The sequence below is a fragment of the Populus alba genome, chromosome 18 (genome assembly GCF_005239225.2).
Source record: "Populus alba chromosome 18, ASM523922v2, whole genome shotgun sequence".
NCBI lineage: Eukaryota > Viridiplantae > Streptophyta > Magnoliopsida > Malpighiales > Salicaceae > Populus > Populus alba.
The window spans coordinates 14,208,877-14,226,389 of NC_133301.1; the positions used below are offsets into that span (position 1 = coordinate 14,208,877).

The window sequence follows — 17,513 nt, forward strand, 5'->3', positions numbered from 1 at the left end:
AAACACTCTAGTATTTGATGTGTTCTACCTTCTTTAATCAGTGAATTATTATATAAAATACTAACTATGAACTTTGAGAAAAAGCATCATGGATTATGAAAATACTTTCTTTTTTTTTTCTTTGCTACTTAAACAATTTGCTATTCAGGTATTAATTTTTATTTTATTTTATTATTTTATATTGTGTTTGTTAGGATTAAAAACAAATAGTTTGGTTTAATTAGCTTTTTTATATTGAGGTTCTCAAGATATCCGAAAAACAATATCTTAGTATTTGCTTAATTTGATAAAATTAAATTAAATTTTATGGTTAAAAACAAGAGAGAATTATTTCGAGCCTTATATATTTTGATCATTTTATCACTTTGCCTTCGTGCTCTAAGAAACTATTCTTTACATCATCAGCTCAATAACTTTATAAAACCTTACATGCTCAAGCTTTGGTGAAAAAACAGAAGGAATTATTTACACGTTTGCCATTATATTTATAACTAAATAGCTCCTGTAATATTAATATTATAACCTTGTTCATTGAACTAAGAAAACCTTATCCAACCAAAATTATGAATTTGATAGATTGATTCAGGCTATCCTCTTTATTTATTTTGTTTTATTTTTAATTGAATATTTTTTTAACCCGACTTTATAATTTTTTTTTTTATTTTTTTTTTATAGAGTTATTCACATATCATGATTCAAATTACGAGTTTAACAGGATGATCCAAATTGACTTGGTTTATTTTTGGGTCATTTTTTAATTTAATATATATATTTTTTTCAATTTCACCCTCAAATAACCCAATCTAATTTTATTTTTTTTAGTTTTACTTTTTAATATTATAGTTTTTTGAGAATTGAGTTTCATATATTTTTTCTTCAAATTTTCTTTATGCAGAGTTATTTTAATCACGTAGATTTATCTTTCTTTTCTTGATTTCAACCTTAAACATTGAATATGCTGTAAATGGAGTTTCATATTTTTTTCTTTATTAAATTATTTCGATCTTATGACTCACATAGTGTGTTTAGCAAGTTAGCTTGAATCGACTTGAGTTTTTTTGTTATTTTTTTTAATTGAATTTTTTTTTTGATTTCATCATTCAACATTTGATGTATTGAAAATCAAACTTCATAATTTTTTTGATTTGCTTTCTATAATATTTTCCCTATCTCATTACCTGGGTCGTGAGCCTGATAATTTAACTTCATGTATTTTTTTGTTTTTTTAATTTAATATATACTTTTTAATTCATTTTTTTAATATTAGATTAATTGAAAATTAAATTTTATAATTTATTTTGATTTGGTTTTTATAAAGCTATTATAGTTTCACGATCCAAGTTAAAAACCTGATAAATTAACTCAGGTCATTCTAATATATCACCATCTTAATATTTTCAAAAAAAGCATCATCCAATACATTATCATATCAATATTAAAAAAATATCATCCAATATATATTATATTTTCATTTTATAATTAATTTTTTATTAAAAAATACATTTACAATGCTTAAATATATTTTTATGTAAAAAATAATTTCACTTTCGGTGGTACCAATAATCTAGTTCATTACTAAGTTATGAATTAAATAGTGCATTTCCAATTTATAAGTTATCAAAAACCCGAACCACGACTAACCCAACCCAACCCAATCAAATCAAACCAAACGAACCCAACCCCACCGCCCTCCAGAGCTCCATCCATCTTTAAAAAAAATCCCCAAAAAACACTGCGCGCGATCCGGCGGTTCCATTTCCCGGTAAGTTTCGATTCTCGCCTGAATATATGTATTTACTCCCATCAGTAGCATTAATTCCTATCTTAATTTTATTCTTAATATAGGAAATTCATTCCTCTCACTGCAACCAAACTCAGAAATTGATCCATGCTGTTTTGAATATTCGATAATTGAGAGCGAAAAGAGAAGAAAGAATGAGCTGATCGTGATTATAATTTATAATGATGAAGAAAGTAACGAGAAAGGTAGGAAAATATGAAGTTGGCCGTACAATTGGTGAAGGAACCTTCGCCAAGGTCAAATTTGCTCAAAATAGAGAAACAGGAGAGAGTGTCGCCATGAAGATTCTTTCTAAATCCGCCATTCTTAAGCACAGAATGGTTGATCAGGTTACTAATTACTCCTTAATCTCTCCTTTTCTCAATTTTGTTTTTAAGGCTAGCAGGAGGAGGTAAATAAGGTTAAATTTTTGAGCTTGCAGATAAAAAGAGAGATATCGATCATGAAGCTTGTCAGACATCCTTACATAGTTATGCTGCATGAGGTAATTATTTTGTTATTTTTTTAAAAACATTTTTGTTAGGTATTATTGCTTAATTATTTTGATTGATTGATTGGATTCTAGGTTTTGGCGAGCCGGACGAAGATATATATAATTCTAGAGTTTGTTACTGGAGGAGAATTATTTGATAAAATTGTAAGTTTTTTTTTAGATTCTTGAGCAGGAAACGATTGCTGTTTTTTTTCGTTTTAACGGATAATTAGCTAATAAGTGAAGGGATTTTGTTGTTTCTGTTTAATGTGGATGGATTGGATTGGCTGATAGGTTCATCAAGGAAGACTTGAGGAGAACGAGTCGAGACGGTATTTTCAGCAGCTTATTGATGCAGTTGCTCATTGTCATTGCAAGGGGGTGTACCACAGAGACCTGAAGGTGGATATATTGGGCAGTTTAGTTGCTTTTTTGAGCTCTTTGTTTTGTGATTGGGCCTGCTGTGATTGACCTTTTTTTTTTTTTTTTTTAATGTGTAGCCTGAAAATCTTCTTCTTGATGCATTTGGAAATTTGAAGGTTTCTGACTTTGGATTGAGTGCGTTGCCGCAGAAAGTAAGCATATGGCTATCTTACTTTCAATAAAACATACACACATGCGGGCACGCACACAGTGATTGTTTCTACTTACATGCAGGGGGTTGGACTTCTTCATACGACATGTGGAACCCCGAATTATGTTGCACCTGAGGTATATTCTCAAGTGGAAAAGAGGAAATATATGATGTCTCTTGTGCCTTTGCCAACGTCTTCTACCCTATTACAATAATTTTTCCATCTATGCCAATATTTGAAACCTTGGACAGTTGTATGGTTTTTATTCCTGAGATGCATCCCTTACATAGAATATTTCTCTGTTTTTGTTCTTTTGTTCTCTGTTATGGAGAAAGGGTTGCTGTATTCATACTTAAGTACAATGCTGTATTGAGATGAGGATAATATTGATGATGGAAAACTGAACATCACTATGTTTGAGTTGATTGGTTGCTGATCTTTTGAATCTAATTTATTCTCTGTGGAAGGTTTTCCTCCCCATCTGCTATATACGAACTTTTCTGCATGGCTCATCTGCATCTTCACTGTTTCTTATAGAAAGTCATTTGCATTTTCATAATTTTCATGTAGTTGAAACATAAATGCAACTTTTTCCATTTTTTTCCTGGTACACTATTGCTCGTCTGTTTTCTTAACACAATTTCTTACAGTAAATGACTGCCTATCAGGTGCTTGGCCACCAAGGTTATGATGGGGCTGCTGCTGATGTGTGGTCATGTGGAGTCATCCTCTTTGTTCTAATGGCTGGATTTCTTCCATTTGAGGAGACAGACCTTCCAACCTTGTACCGAAAGGTTAGCTATCTTTTCTCAAGAGGAATTAAACAAGTAAACAAAGTGCTTTGTATTTGTCAATTAGTTATTCTTTTAAAACTCCCTTTTGTGCAATCATTCACTATCTTATTAACAAGTTCTGCAAGGACACTTCTATTCATTACAAAGTGTTCCACGTTTGCAGATTAAAAGCTTTTCAAGCAGCCACACTTAATCTTTTTCTTCACTCGCAGTTCTGTTTGCACTAGTTTTTATCAAGAGCAGCTTTTTTTGGCTCTTCTGGATACTTATCCCCACTTGTATGCCTATAGTTGCATTACATTTCTTGTCTTTGGAAGTTTTAGTTCCAAACATGCACTGATACCCTTACATTTCTCCTAACCTTGCATGGGAATGGTGAAAAAGCCCATGTTGACCTTGCTCCATTCCTGAAAGCATAATCTTGCTTGTTATGCCAAGTTTGAATTTTGTATGTAGTTATAATTTCCACAAGCATAATGTGGCAATTCCTAACTGTGATTTCTGGTTGATGCATAGATAAATGCTGCGGAATATTCTTGTCCACTTTGGTTTTCCCCTGGGGCGAAAGCATTGATAGATAAGATACTCAATCCCAATCCTAAAACTGTGAGTGTTTTACTTCCTTATATCCACCTTGTAATTGATCTGGGACATTGCACTGGAACTTGAATGCCTACTTGCAAAACTGCTGTGATCTGAATCACATCATGTCTGAAACTTATTATTAGCAAGGACTTGAATATCAGTTAAGTACACCTCATATCCATGAAATTGTATTCATCTGAAAAAAATGGGTTCCCTGTTGCTGCAGCGTATAGGGATTGAGGGAATTAAAAAACATCCATGGTTTCAGAAAAACTATGAGCCTGTTGGACATAGGGAAGACGAGGAAGTGAATTTGGATGATGTTCATGCAGTCTTTGATGACATTGAGGTTGGTATCATCACTTTAAAAATACTAATGCAAGCTTTTCTAATTCTGCTGTTGAGTGTATGCTAACGTTACAAATGCATTTTAACATGCACCTAATGCAAGCTTACCAAATTCTGAAGTGTATGCTAACATTACAAATGCATTGTAACATGCATCATCTGATACCCCTTTTTTCAGTGGGTTCTTTTCTTTATGGTCCCATAATGTTCTATGATGGCCTTCAGATGTAATTTTTTTTCTGCCTTTAAAGCTCGTTACTTCTCTTTCTACTTGGTAATTCTTGGAAATACAGGATCAATATGTAGCAGAGCAATTGGAGAACAGTGAAGGTGGTCCTCTGGTAATGAATGCATTTGAGATGATTACCCTGTCTCAAGGGTTGAATCTATCAGCGTTGTTCGACAGACGTCAGGTAGTTTCATTGTTGTGCTGCAAGTTATGGACAAAAATAGTATCTAGCATGTTCTAGTGCATAGTTCTTGAGTTGAATGTTGTACAAGGCAAAGATAATATGATAAAAAAAAGCAAATTTTAAGATAGTAGAGGCGCAATCAAGAGTCACATGTCCTACTTCCTGAACTCTCCATCTGTGAAAATGCTATCTATGATATCCAAGCACCACCATTGTCATTGTAATGGTGAAATATATTAATCTTGTTGTATCGTTTTGTGCCTTGCTTAATTTCTATGTAGTTGCTGCGGTTATTAGATCCTTTCCTTTGGTTCAAGCACTTATAATATCTCAAAGTGCCTTTATGTGTGTAGGCTGATGATGCACTTTTCATCTGACAGGATTATATAAAACGACAAACCCGTTTTGTATCACGCAAACCTGCAAAAGACATAATTTCAGCAATTGAAGCAGTTGCAGAATCAATGAATCTCAAGGTCCACACACGAAATTACAAGGTAAAACTTGATTTGTTATATTTGTATGAAGTCCCTAATTAACATCATCAGTGATGTTCTTGGTCCTCTGTGCTGTTATTCTGCCACAAATTGTGTTCTGCATGTGTCCCAGTTTGGTAGTAACCACTAATAAGTTGGCTGAGTGTCTTAAGTAGCTCAATTCTTCTCAAAACTGCATGGTTTAGTTGAGCAATTTCTTTGGATATTACCTGGAAACATTTTTTTTCCCTTTATCTGAAAATGGGATGTTGTAATGATAAGAGAAGAATTGGAAGTGTTACTCGTAAAGAGAAAATACAAACCAGGAAGTAACAAAGCTAATTTACATAGGCAAGCTCGTGCCGCTACAAAAAAATAATTGCCAGAAAATTCAGCCACTGAGTTGATCTGTCAACAGCTGAGCGGTTAATGATATTGGTTCATTGGGTTCTGATGTGTTGGATATCAATATGATTTAATGATCTTTTCTTCATTTCATTTCTATTGACATCGGAAAAAAAATATATTCTTACAGACAAGACTTGAAGGAGTATCTGAAAACAAGGCTGGACAATTTGCAGTTGTTCTGGAGGTAACTTCCTAGGTTTCATTTCATATCTCTCTTTCTCCAAATTCTATAATCTGAAAAAACTAGGTGCCAGTGGTTTCAGAATTAGAACTATACTAAAATCAGTTGTTATTCATGCTTAGGTTTATGAAGTTGCTCCATCACTTTTCATGGTAGATGCTCGGAAGGCTTCTGGGGAAACTCTTGAATATCACAAGGTGAATTCATTTAAATCCTTAAATTTTTGTCCCGTCATCTAGAAATCAATCAATCACTCTCTTTTCTTTGTTTTTAAGATTATGATAATGTTTTCTAACTCTCCATATGCATAACACAACCCATCTAACCATGGGAAAAGATGGGGTGAAGGGTGAGCTTGATGCCTGCAAACGCATGTGCTATACCTATCAGCAGAAGTTTGCCGAGTAACCTACTGGAATTAAATGTGCAGAATCCAAGGCAACTTAAATAAAATATCATTTTAGCAAAATATAGGCTGGCTAGTTCTGATAAGGGGAAAATGCAGGCTTGTTATTTGTTTTTCATTTTTTATTTGTTATTCTATGATCATGTTTGCTATGTCTTATCTCATGGCCTCAGCACAGTATTTTTGGGCTTTCACTGTTAAAATGCACATTCACTGGACCTTATATATGTGCATACGAAGTCATATACAGGCTATTTCACATCTGACAACGTATCACAGCCTGTTCTCCATTTGGATCATTTGATGCTCAAATATTAACCTACAAATTGATTAATTTTCAACCCCATTTTCTTATGGTTTGCTAATAAATCTAAGAATCCTCTTTGGACATAAATAAACATCCTTCTTATGGACAGCTCACGCATATTATAGAATTTTTCCTTCACCCAGGTATCTGCAGTGAGACAGCTAGCATGATTTTATGAGTGTTTGACTGTTTGCTATCATGATAAAAGTTTAAAGGCCCTTTAATTTGTCGACCTTGGTGGATCAATTAGCTATTGTTGCTTTGTAATAGCATCTAAGGCTATAACTTCATTTATCCTTCCAATTCTGGCAAAACCTATACCATTTACTTTTCTTTGCAGTTCTACAAGAATTTCTGCACTAAGCTAGAAAATATCATCTGGAAACCACCAGAGGGTGCAAGAATTCCTGCCTGCATCGAACAATGACTTGCTGATCCAGTCCTTTGGGTGTGAAGCAAATCAGTGAGAAGAAGGGCAAAAAGGAAGATAATCCTGCCGACAGAACTGCCAGAAAAGACGCACTGATGGCATGCCAGTGTACTTGTTTCTGGTTCATATATTATAATAATGTTTGTAAATTACAAATAACTTGTCTGATGTGAAATCTATTGTATTTTAGAACTTGAAGGTTGAGATTACGCAGTTTTTTTAACCCTTGCCTGTCCCCCTACCATGTCCTAGAGAGAGAGGCCTGTGTACCAGCCCCTCTCAAAAGCAGAGTCTGGATGTGAAGGAAATCCTAATGTTCAGGAAAGTGATCAAAGTTCCTCTGTATAGATGCGAGCTTTTCAAATTTATATTGAATCTATACGGAGTTTTTATTTTTTTTTATTTTTTAATGAAGACAAGACATATCGATGATTTTTTTACAATATAAACTTATTGTCTTCTATCTTTTACATTTTTAGTTAGTATCATAAATTTATTTTTTTATTATATATATATGATATATTTTTTAGTTGATGATATAATTCCTTTTGATAACTCTTAATCAAAATAAAATAAAATTAATACCCTGCAATTCGATTATTGAAAAATGGTTGTGATTTTAATGTATTTTTTGTTGTTGAGAAAACTCATCATCGTTCTTAATAAATGAACACTTTTCAATCTTTATTAAAAAGAAGGCTTTTTATTTCTTTATTTTAAAAAAATTAAAATTTTTAAAAGTTTTTATTAATTTTAAATTAATATGTTTTTAGTGTTTTTAAATTATTAATTTGATATGGTGAAGTAAAAAATAATTTTTAAAAAATAAAAAATATATTATTATATATAAAAAATTATTTAAAAATCAACTTTAACCATTCTATCAAACAAGCTATATATAAAAAAAAACCGAAAATAAAAAAGAAAAATATCTTTCTTTGTTAAACACCCCCCAGTATTTTGAAAATAAATACAGCCAGCAGAATCCCTACTTGAAGTTAGCTCGATTGACACCATTGCTTCTTCCCTGGACGGTTTACAATCCGACGTGTATTGGCCGTGCCAGGCAACCCTTCCCGACGTTCTTCCCTTTGTTGCCTGCCTGACCGGCGTAATTGCTTTACATTGCCATGACCATGGCTGTTGACTAAGCTTGTCTTCAATCTTCCTACTCTCCTTTCCATCCATTTCCGTAGATCAGAGAAGTTCGTACACGGAACCCTTGGCAATAGCTTTTTATTGTAGGATAATTTTTTGGATAGTGGCCGTGTAGAAGTGCGTTTTCAGCTTTATTTCAATATGTTTTAAAAATATAATTATTTTTTAAAATAATTTTTTTTGATGATTTTAATATGCTGAAATTAAAATTAAAAATGTTTTAACATATTTTTAAATAAAAAATAATTTACAGCACAGTACCGATCACCCACATGTTATTTCACTGTCAATGGAATATTTTGAATTGAGGTAATTTTTGACGAGATATTGCAGGACTGGACACGTGTTAGAGGTCTCATGTCTTCGAGCTCAAAAATGGGAGAAACATGACCTATGGCAGGGAAGCGTAGTGTTTCGGAATAAGAACTTGAGTGGTATCTAATTAAAAAAAAATTTATTAATTGATTTAGTAAACACTCAATGATTTTCAATTATTCAATTGATTTAGTAAAGACAGCATCACTATTTTATTTTTAAAGAATAAAATAACACTGTTATAATAAAAATAATTAATTCAAATTAACTCAATAACTAAATAGTCACTTGGGCTGACCCATCAAGGTTCATTTTCGGGTTATCTCGTGGGGGAGGGGGTTTTGACATGATGGTTGGAGGAGCAATATAAGACGAATAAAGATTATATATATATATATATAAAAGCTGAGGAAACATGAAATAATTGTAGAAATAATTAGTGTAGAATGTTTTTCAAGGCATTTAATGGTTGGATATAGCTTTGTCATGATGCTAAAATGTTTAAGACATGACAGTTGCGTAGTGGCAAATTCATCAGATAGCCAGACAGATATCAAAGATAGTTGAATGTCCCTGAAAAAAATTACAGAATACCCACTACGACAAGGCAAGCCAGCACCCATATCATACATCCAAGTACTTCTGTCCTGAGAGAGAGAGAGAGAGAGAGAGAGAGAGAGAGAGAGGAGAGGAGAGGGAGGGAGGTGGGTTCCTGGCATGCTAGGGAGAGACTACTTAGGTCTAGCTACATGTAATACTAACATTAATGTATCCTAGGGCAGTATACAAACTTCAAGGTTGAAAGTACTTATCTCCGCACTTGCACTTCCATGAGAGCAGGTAATAGCTTTCATCTCCTTTAGATGATGATGGTCCCCTGACACCATTTTTATGATGGGGAGGAGTGACCAGAGCAGCCATGCAAGGCTTGCAATTAGAGCACCTATTGACACATTGAGGAGGCCTTGAACCCAGAACCATTTTCTTTTGCTTCATATCTTCACTCCCTCTTGAAGGCATTGATGATCCCACTGCCAAAAAAGAAGCACAAACAGCACAGATTGAAACAAGACTCACTTTTGTGAATTCCCTTTTGTTGATGTAATAGGAAGTTATTTAGCCAAGCAGTGTCCGAAAAACCCAGATCAATTTTTACCTGAGACAGGAGGGAGAAATGTGAGGGAAAGGAAGAGAATCACAATGAATGTAACTCTTATACCATATGAGGAGTCTGTCGCCGACGCCATGAGTCTTGTCAAATGGGGAAAAAGAGAAAACAGGAGGGAGCTGCAAATAGATTGGGGGAAACTATTGAAACAATGATATGATTCTCGTTTAAGAACCTGTAGCTTTCCATGTTCACATATAATGCAATTGTTTAGTTCAAAAAATACAGTGAATCTGAGCTCGGGGTAAGGGTTGGGGGTCCCAACAGAGCTGGCCTAGTAGCTTTGTTTTGATGGCTCATTTCAAGCAATAGTTACAATCCTGTTCATGTTTCTGTTTGAATGACTGAAGTTACATTTTTTATCATCTTTTGTTGGTTGACTTGACTCCTTTTTCAGACTATTTAAGTACTTCTGTCATCATCTGTTTAACGCAAGCAAGTAGGCCAATAGTTTAACCCCCAAGTTAAAGACACCGCTTTGTTTTTCCATCGCCAGACACCAGATTAGCCATTTCTGCTTGATCATTCCTCTTGTTTTTGCTTTTAATTTACTTACCTTTTCCCATTTACGTTCATGATTCTATGCCTGCGCCTCTCTGATTTCTAACCATCTACAGGAAACAACTTTAGCCCACAGTTTCTCAGGGTGCAGCTTTAACGATCTTGGATTTGATACTTGGGATGGAGGGACCTGGGGTGTGTGTTTTCAAATAGCAGCCAGAAGCATTAATTATTCTTTAGTTTGTGTATATTAACTGTAGTGACATTGCAACTTTGTTTGAGTTATGATGTCTTCACTTGCCTTAATCATCATTCATCAGCAACACAATCCTCTCTGATACTGAAGACCTTGACAGCCAGGAGGTTAATCCTTGATGCCTGGTACATGCAAGCAACCTAAATGGTGACCAGACAATAGCATGAGATAGCACTGGTGAGGATAGCTGGTAGAGCTAGGAGTGGTAGTACTCCTGGTACAAATTGCTCTTGGTAGTCCTAGCACGCATTATTGAGGCCCATTCTACATGCCTATAGACAAGTATCCAATATCCATCCATGGAGACAAAAACAAACAGTAGCCATTTTAAAGGTTTTTCCAACTGTGCCTCTACAATGTAGAGTCGCTGTATGTGGTGTACTAACTCTGGTCCTCACTTCCAAATCTTGTTTGGGTATGAAACTATCAAGTAAATGTGATTGCAAGTATTACTCATGGTAGAAATACTCTTTTACCATGAAACTTTAATGGAACTTTTGTTGATGGCATAAACAGTGTTTTCTCTTGTGACTGCCACCACCATGACTGCCTTCCTCTACAGCAAATCCTGATACCACCTTATCAGGTTTCTGCTTATCTAAGCACTGCCACCACTGCTTCTAACATATCCTGGTAATCTATAATCAGTACTGCCACCATTTTCCAAAGATCATGGCCATCTTAGATCGAATTTATAGAATTAGTGGTGGAGATTTCTGATTTGATAGTTCTTTCAACAGAAATGGATTACAGAACGAAAAGGAAATATTACATTTTATTGAAGTAGTTGCAGAGTACAATTCATATACAAAGAGAAGCCACAGAAACCAGGACTTCGGTGGGAAAAAAAACACCCGAAAACAAGTTGTCATTGGCAAGGGATGAACCAGCTGCCACCGCCAAAGCCTGCAAATCCGAGGCACCCCAGTACAGAACTGCCCAAAACAAACCACTCTTATGAGAGCGCAAATGAAAGAGAACACACTATGATCACAGAGGAGCACACGATAACCACGAACCAACACCGAAGGAGAGATTCGAGCACTGAAAGACTCTTAGAGAAAACACTTGAAACAATAAAGTTTTCAGCAGACTTCATAAGATCGGAACAAAGAAAGCTTAGTCAAGACACAAACCATCAAAGGAATGCAAGACATAAGCTAAAACACCGGGTATGTCACATCCAGCAAAGCACAAGGACCCAGGATGATATAGGAAATGGAGCGGCCACTAGTGGGAATCCGGACTAGAGCTTGGTAACTGTATTCTCAAGAAACCACGGCCATGAAAGGGGAGGCCTCCCATCAATGGGGGAAAACATTTACCACAAGCTTTCTGTCTGAAGAAAGCCTGCAAAAAAAAGAAAAAAAAAAGAATGGAGAAGTCATCTGCCAAAGTTCCATGGAAGAAAACCAAGCAGCACCCACTGATGATGGGCCAAAAACTATGCTGAACGCTGCTCTACCCGTATCAACTAACTACATGAAATCTTATCCTTCTTCTATGTATAGACAAGCGGGAGTTCATCAACCTCCTGATCCAGTTCAATGCCTTTGATTACACTGATTTGATTCAGTCAATGAGCATCTGTTTTTCTCCCTGATTATGATAAGATATCACATCTCCACAAGCTCTCTACAAGCAGCTCAACTGTGCTGCTGCTAATTGAACTGCAGTTTTGGAGGTTCAATCCCACCAGGGTCCTGCCCATTTTCTTTAGGCAAGGCAAGATCTTGTTTGATACTTCAGAACATCCTGACAAGGATAGGACTTGAAGATTGAGCTGCTCTGTGCTTGACAGGATAGTAATGCCAGAATCAGTGACTGCACACTTTGACACATCTAGATCACTGAGAAACAGACAATTTTCAGTAATTGCTAGCAAGCTAGCATCAGTGATCTTTCTGCAACCATCCAGATTCAGCAATTCAAGGGTTCCACCATGTAGCCTAGCCAAGGCTGAAACTACTTCATCGGTCAAACTCAAGCAGCCACTGAGATTCACCTTAACAAGACCTGCCTCGCAACTCTCCAACAGTGGCAGAAGCCCAGCATCTGTAATTCCACAAAGCCCACTTAGGTCAACATGCTGAAGCTGAGGGCACAGCTTCCCTATCATAGCCATGCTGGCGCTGCCAAATCCTGGGCAATTTCTAATGGACAAATATCGAAGAGAACTGCAAGGAGAGGACGCTGACATTCTGAAAGCCATATCCTTAATTCCCATGCACTTCACAAGACTAAGAGCTTTCAACTTTGCTCCACAGTTCGAAAGTGCACCAACGATCCCCGACTGGCTAACCCTGTTACATTCCTCCAATTGCAGGCTCTCAAGAGATCCTGCAGCTTTGGCAAAAGCGACTAACCCGTTATCAGACACAAAGCAACATTTACGGAGGCACATTTGCTTCAGATTCATGGATCCCTTGGCAATAGCTTCAAGACTCACATCTGTTATTCCCCGGCATGAAGTAATTGTCAAAGACATTAATTTCTGCAAACCCTTAGCATTACCCATGACCCAAAAGCCCTTCTCACTAACATGCTGGAGACCACTGAGGGCAAGATTTGTAACAGCCTTCCCATAGTGCCCAATTACGGCAAGAGAGAAGTCCGTGATGTTCAAGGCCTGAAGCTTCACCCTTGTCAATGCAGAAGAAGCAGAAGATAATAGACTTGATACTCCATGATCCCCAACAAGAGGGCAGTCTTTAATAGAGATCGACTGCAACTTGGGGCAAAGCTTTCCGATGGTTTGCAATCCCTCGTTACCAATCTTAGAACAAGATTCAATATTTAAAGAACTCAAATTCGGGCAGTTCTCGGCCACTGCAATCAAACCTTTGTTGGAAATTGAAGGGCAGTTGGTAAGGTCAAGCTTCTCAAGCAAATGACATTCCTTGGCGATCTCAAATAGACCCTCATCACCAACAAAAGGAACGTTCCACAAGGAAAGAGCCCTCAGAGAAGGGCAACCACGGGCAATTGTTGATAGACCAAGGTTAGTAACCCCACGAACAGAATTGCTTCCCCGGATAAAAAGCTTGCCTAGCCCCCCTCGGCTGCTTGTCCCAACAGCAATAGCAGCAAGTCTCATATCTGTTGCTTTCTTTCCTTCCAAGGACCTGGTAAGGTACCCATCACTCTCAACTTCCCTGTTTTCTTCGCAAGACACCATCTCAACATCATTACGAACAGGAGCTACTGTTTCCTTTTTTTCGGCTGCGGCACTGCTATTGCAAAATTCATTCCTCCGGATACTGCTCAAAAGCATAAGCCATTTCTTGGAGACACAGGCACATGAACTCCTCTCTTTGCCTTCAGGAACGCGTCTGAAGATCTCAAAAAGGCATTCATCTGGAAGAACTTCAATTGATGGTCGCTTATTCTGTTCAAACCCAGATGATCCAAAGAGAAATGGGGCACTAATGCGAGCCCGCTTGCAAGCAGGGCTATATACATCCACAAGGGATCCAATTGAATATAATCGACCAAGGTCTGAGGAATTTGCATAGAAAGAGCCCCCAGAATAGATTTCATCATCTCCTGAAAAATCCATCAACAGATCCAATAAGCTAAAGCTATCTAAAAGATTCTATGTAGTTCGCAAAAGATTCAAGATGACAACACTGGAAGCAAGCAGACACAACAAAATTCAAGCTTCGATTTTTATTTCAAATAAATTGAAGCCTCTTACAAGATTTTCCAACAGAAAGAAAAATTCTTCAAGGATCCAATCCTCTCATTCAAGAATTCACTAGAAAACCACCAGCAATCCAACATGTCTCCTAAAGTTTCCTCTTTTCCAAAATTTCCATCTAAAAACCTCAAATTACTTGTCCAAAGTCAAACGAAGCTAAGTAGTTTGCAGACAGATCATGTTTTATCCATTACAAAACAACCAATCAAGAAAGTAATCCAACTTGGTTTCTTTACATACTATTTTCATACCAAGAATCCAATCCTAACAGAAAAGATTATAATATACTTCAAATCAAACACCGCCAACCCAACAAACACAATTCAGTTCTAAACCTTTAAAAACACAAGCAAATGCCAAAAACACCAAAGAATGGGAAAAAAGAGAACTTACCACTGTAGTTAACAAGAGCAGGCATGACTGAAACAACTGAAAGAAGAAGAAGAAGAAGCCTTGTTGATTAACAGCACAAAAACCACACAAACTGATAACAAGTAACAAGAAACTAATCAGAGTTGAAGCAAGCAAGCTTGAATGCATCACCAAGAGTGGGAAAAAGCAGACAACTTGAAACCCCAACAAAGTAGGGCAAAAAAAGAAAACAAAGGAGAGAAAGAAAGAAGAGATGGGCTTGGTTTTCTTGGCTAGATGTTTGAAAGAGAAGCAGTGCTGTGTCAATAATATATAGTATGAAAGAAGCGAAGAAATGTTAGCAGAAGGAGAGGTTCATTGGCTTTTGCCAACATGCAATGTATCCTTCCTCTTTTCTGTTTTATTATTATTATTATTCTTTTCTTTCTTTTTGGTCCCAATGGTCCACCACTGCCATTCTTGTATTATTTTATTCTTTCATTGTCGTTGTTTTAGGAAATTTATAACATGGGCTCATGGTTTTTGAAGCAATTCCTCATTGCATGGATATAAAAATGAAGTCACTAAACAAGATAATCTTACAATATTTTTATATAATTCGACATGTCAACTGATAAGTGATAAATGCAGGCTTTATATATAATAAATGGTTAATTTTTAAGCTAGACGAAGGAACAGGAAAATAGAACATAAAAACCTATAATATGGAAGAGACTAGCATGAGTGACTCTTCGTAAAAAAGATGCAAATATCACGTTTATATATATGAAAAGTTTACATAAAAAATTTTATTTTTATAGTGTTATGAGAAAATGATGTAATATTTTAATTAATGTAATGTAATTTATTATAGGATGAGTTTTTCAAATAAAATCAAGTATTTAATTAATAATAAATATAGACAATTAAGTCTAATTCCTTGTAAATTTGTTGCTCGGAGACCATCAACGGTATACAATAAGCAAATAAAAATAGAGTTTCTTTCTTTCTTTCTTTTAGGTTACAATGAAAATGGTATAATATTTAAATCCATTTCTATTTTGCGCTAAAACTAAGAATATGTTAGCTAGACAGACGTCGGCATATTTCTTGCCATCTTGTTTTCTTAACATATAGAAAATAGGATTAAAATTCCAAGTTAAAGTCACCAAGTTGTAAAACCCGAGTAAAATTTAAAATTCAGATTATAAATTAGGTAAGTTAATTTAAGTTGGCATGATTAATTTAAAATTATGTTGTTATGACTTTTTTTTTTAAAATTAAAATTATATATTTTTTTAAATAAACATTAAAACAGATCCAATTTCATTTTTATTTTGATTAGATTTTTAGGTTATGAGTTCCGCCTATTTATTTTTGTATTTCAAAAGAATTTTTTTAAAAATTTAAAAAATTTTATGATGTGAACCCACGGGCTTATACGAGGTTGAAATTCAATGCAAGTGACAGGTAAGGTATCGATGGGTTTAAAGGGCAAGTTGTGCAAGTGCACCCTTTTTGCAGCTAGCAAAATGTGGATTAATTGTATATGGCATTGGCCACCATCTAGTGACAGTCATGTCACGTTTCCTCCAGCTTCTCATATGGGACTTGGGATTTGAGAAAACACGACTGGATTTGTCTAACTTTTCGCTAATCTTCTCCCTAATCAACCTTGCTTTACACCTTAATATAACAACTTTAGTAGAGGATATGGACATCATGGGGGATAGGATAATTACGGAGGCTGAATACGTGTGCTTTACTCTCTTTTTTATGAGTTGACAACTAGCCCGAGCATTAAGAAATATTGTCCACAGATTGGGATAAGATGATTAGCACTTGGTCTCAAAATAAATGGAGACTTAGAGGAGTATGATTAGCTAGGTTTAACTCTTATGTTTTATGCGCTTCTTTCCTATAAAGTAAAAAGAAAAATTCATTTTAAGCAATGGTGTTCTCATCATAGCATTAATTTTTGCAGTGAATTTGATGTTTGCCTTCATGAAGTTACAATATGAGTAATGCTAGGGGGGAAGAAATTGGTGTGTGTGTGTTATCAGAATGATATCGAAATTTTTTATAGGATAAAGTCTTCAAATTGGTATAATTTATTATATTGATGGTGCAATTATAGTTATATAACTAGACAGGTAAATCACGTTTTGTTGTCATCTGGATCTATTTTTTTTAATGCAAAATAATAATAATAATAATAATGTTCAAGCACGCTAATATGTTTTTTTTTTTTAAATCAATGACAAGAGTTATAAACCACCTTAGTGGGTCCAATAAGATGATTTCATTTAACTAAATAATAGAAAAAACAACAATATTAATTAAATCAAATTTTAAAAAATATATGATAATGTTAACCATGAAAAAAATATTTGCTAAAAAAAAAAATTATAAAATTTAATTTTAAAATAAGTTAATATTAAAGAACAAAATAAAAAATAAATTAATAAAATAAAGCACCTTGAGTTAACCCAAGGTCGTGAGGTTGGACTAACTTTAGAAAACACAAACTGAAAAAAAAAAAAAAAAACAATGATCAATCCCCAACAATCAAAATATAAAAGAAAAAAATTAACTAAAAAAAAAGCTAAAAAAATAAAACACATGCAAATCCAAGTAAAGCCATTAAAATTTATGAGTCGGATCATGCCAAAAGATAATATAGTAAAAGGAAAACAGAAAAAAAAAATAATGAAGATTAATTTAAAAAAACCTAGTTTTGTAATGATAACTAATTAAGTATAAATAAGATTAAAAAAATTTAAGTAAAATGTTAAACTTAGGCATTACTTTATAACACAGTAATTAAACATAGCATAATGGGCTAATCATATTAACTCGGATGAATTA

General features: G+C 34.9%; 3 protein-coding genes across 5 annotated transcripts; 1 reads left to right on the forward strand and 2 right to left on the reverse strand.

Annotated features, from left to right (window-relative positions):
* Positions 1-1,608: 1,608 nt before the first annotated feature.
* On the forward strand, positions 1,609-7,592 carry LOC118052119 (CBL-interacting serine/threonine-protein kinase 24). 3 transcript variants are annotated; one of them, XM_073406412.1, is made up of 15 exons: positions 1,609-1,762; positions 1,846-2,130; positions 2,223-2,285; positions 2,367-2,438; positions 2,568-2,675; positions 2,774-2,848; positions 2,931-2,984; positions 3,517-3,642; positions 4,159-4,248; positions 4,454-4,576; positions 4,869-4,988; positions 5,369-5,485; positions 6,000-6,056; positions 6,176-6,250; positions 6,391-6,682. In XM_073406412.1, the coding sequence occupies exons 2-15, from the start codon at positions 1,963-1,965 to the stop codon at positions 6,397-6,399; spliced, it is 1,257 nt and encodes a 418-aa protein (XP_073262513.1). In that variant the 5' UTR covers positions 1,609-1,762; positions 1,846-1,962; the 3' UTR covers positions 6,400-6,682. The 3 variants fall into 3 exon arrangements, with proteins under 3 accessions (XP_073262513.1, XP_034918848.1, XP_034918849.1); XM_035062957.2 differs by lacking the exon at positions 6,391-6,682 and adding an exon at positions 7,107-7,592 and having other exon boundaries at positions 1,610-1,762; XM_035062958.2 differs by lacking the exon at positions 6,391-6,682 and adding an exon at positions 7,107-7,592 and having other exon boundaries at positions 1,637-1,762; positions 1,879-2,130.
* A 1,869-nt stretch (positions 7,593-9,461) lies between these two features.
* LOC118052121 (EPIDERMAL PATTERNING FACTOR-like protein 8) lies at positions 9,462-9,916 on the reverse strand. The gene is made up of 2 exons (XM_035062960.2): positions 9,826-9,916; positions 9,462-9,700 (listed from the first exon to the last, which is right to left on the reverse strand). The coding sequence occupies exons 1-2, from the start codon at positions 9,914-9,916 to the stop codon at positions 9,462-9,464; spliced, it is 330 nt and encodes a 109-aa protein (XP_034918851.1).
* Positions 9,917-11,341: 1,425 nt separating this feature from the next.
* On the reverse strand, positions 11,342-14,993 carry LOC118052120 (EIN3-binding F-box protein 1). The gene is made up of 2 exons (XM_035062959.2): positions 14,688-14,993; positions 11,342-14,140 (listed from the first exon to the last, which is right to left on the reverse strand). Exons 1-2 carry the CDS (start codon positions 14,710-14,712, stop codon positions 12,198-12,200), a joined length of 1,968 nt encoding a protein of 655 aa, XP_034918850.1. The 5' UTR covers positions 14,713-14,993; the 3' UTR covers positions 11,342-12,197.
* Positions 14,994-17,513: the final 2,520 nt, after the last annotated feature.

Excerpts from the sequence above, each read along its gene's own strand:
- LOC118052120 (XM_035062959.2), bottom strand. The coding sequence starts at position 14,712 with ATGCCTGCTCTTGTTAACTACAGTG. Across the intron at positions 14,141-14,687 it reads TGCTCTTGTTAACTACAGTG|GAGATGATGAAATCTATTCT; the intron begins GTAAGTTCTCTT and ends TGGATTTTTCAG.
- LOC118052121 (XM_035062960.2), bottom strand. The coding sequence starts at position 9,916 with ATGGCGTCGGCGACAGACTCCTCATATGGTATAAGAGTTACATTCATT. Across the intron at positions 9,701-9,825 it reads ATTTCTCCCTCCTGTCTCAG|TGGGATCATCAATGCCTTCA; the intron begins GTAAAAATTGAT and ends CTTTTTTGGCAG.
- LOC118052119 (XM_035062957.2), top strand. The coding sequence starts at position 1,963 with ATGATGAAGAAAGTAACGAGAAAGGTAGGAAAATATGAAGTTGGCCGT. Across the intron at positions 3,643-4,158 it reads TTCCAACCTTGTACCGAAAG|ATAAATGCTGCGGAATATTC; the intron begins GTTAGCTATCTT and ends GTTGATGCATAG. Across the intron at positions 6,057-6,175 it reads AATTTGCAGTTGTTCTGGAG|GTTTATGAAGTTGCTCCATC; the intron begins GTAACTTCCTAG and ends ATTCATGCTTAG.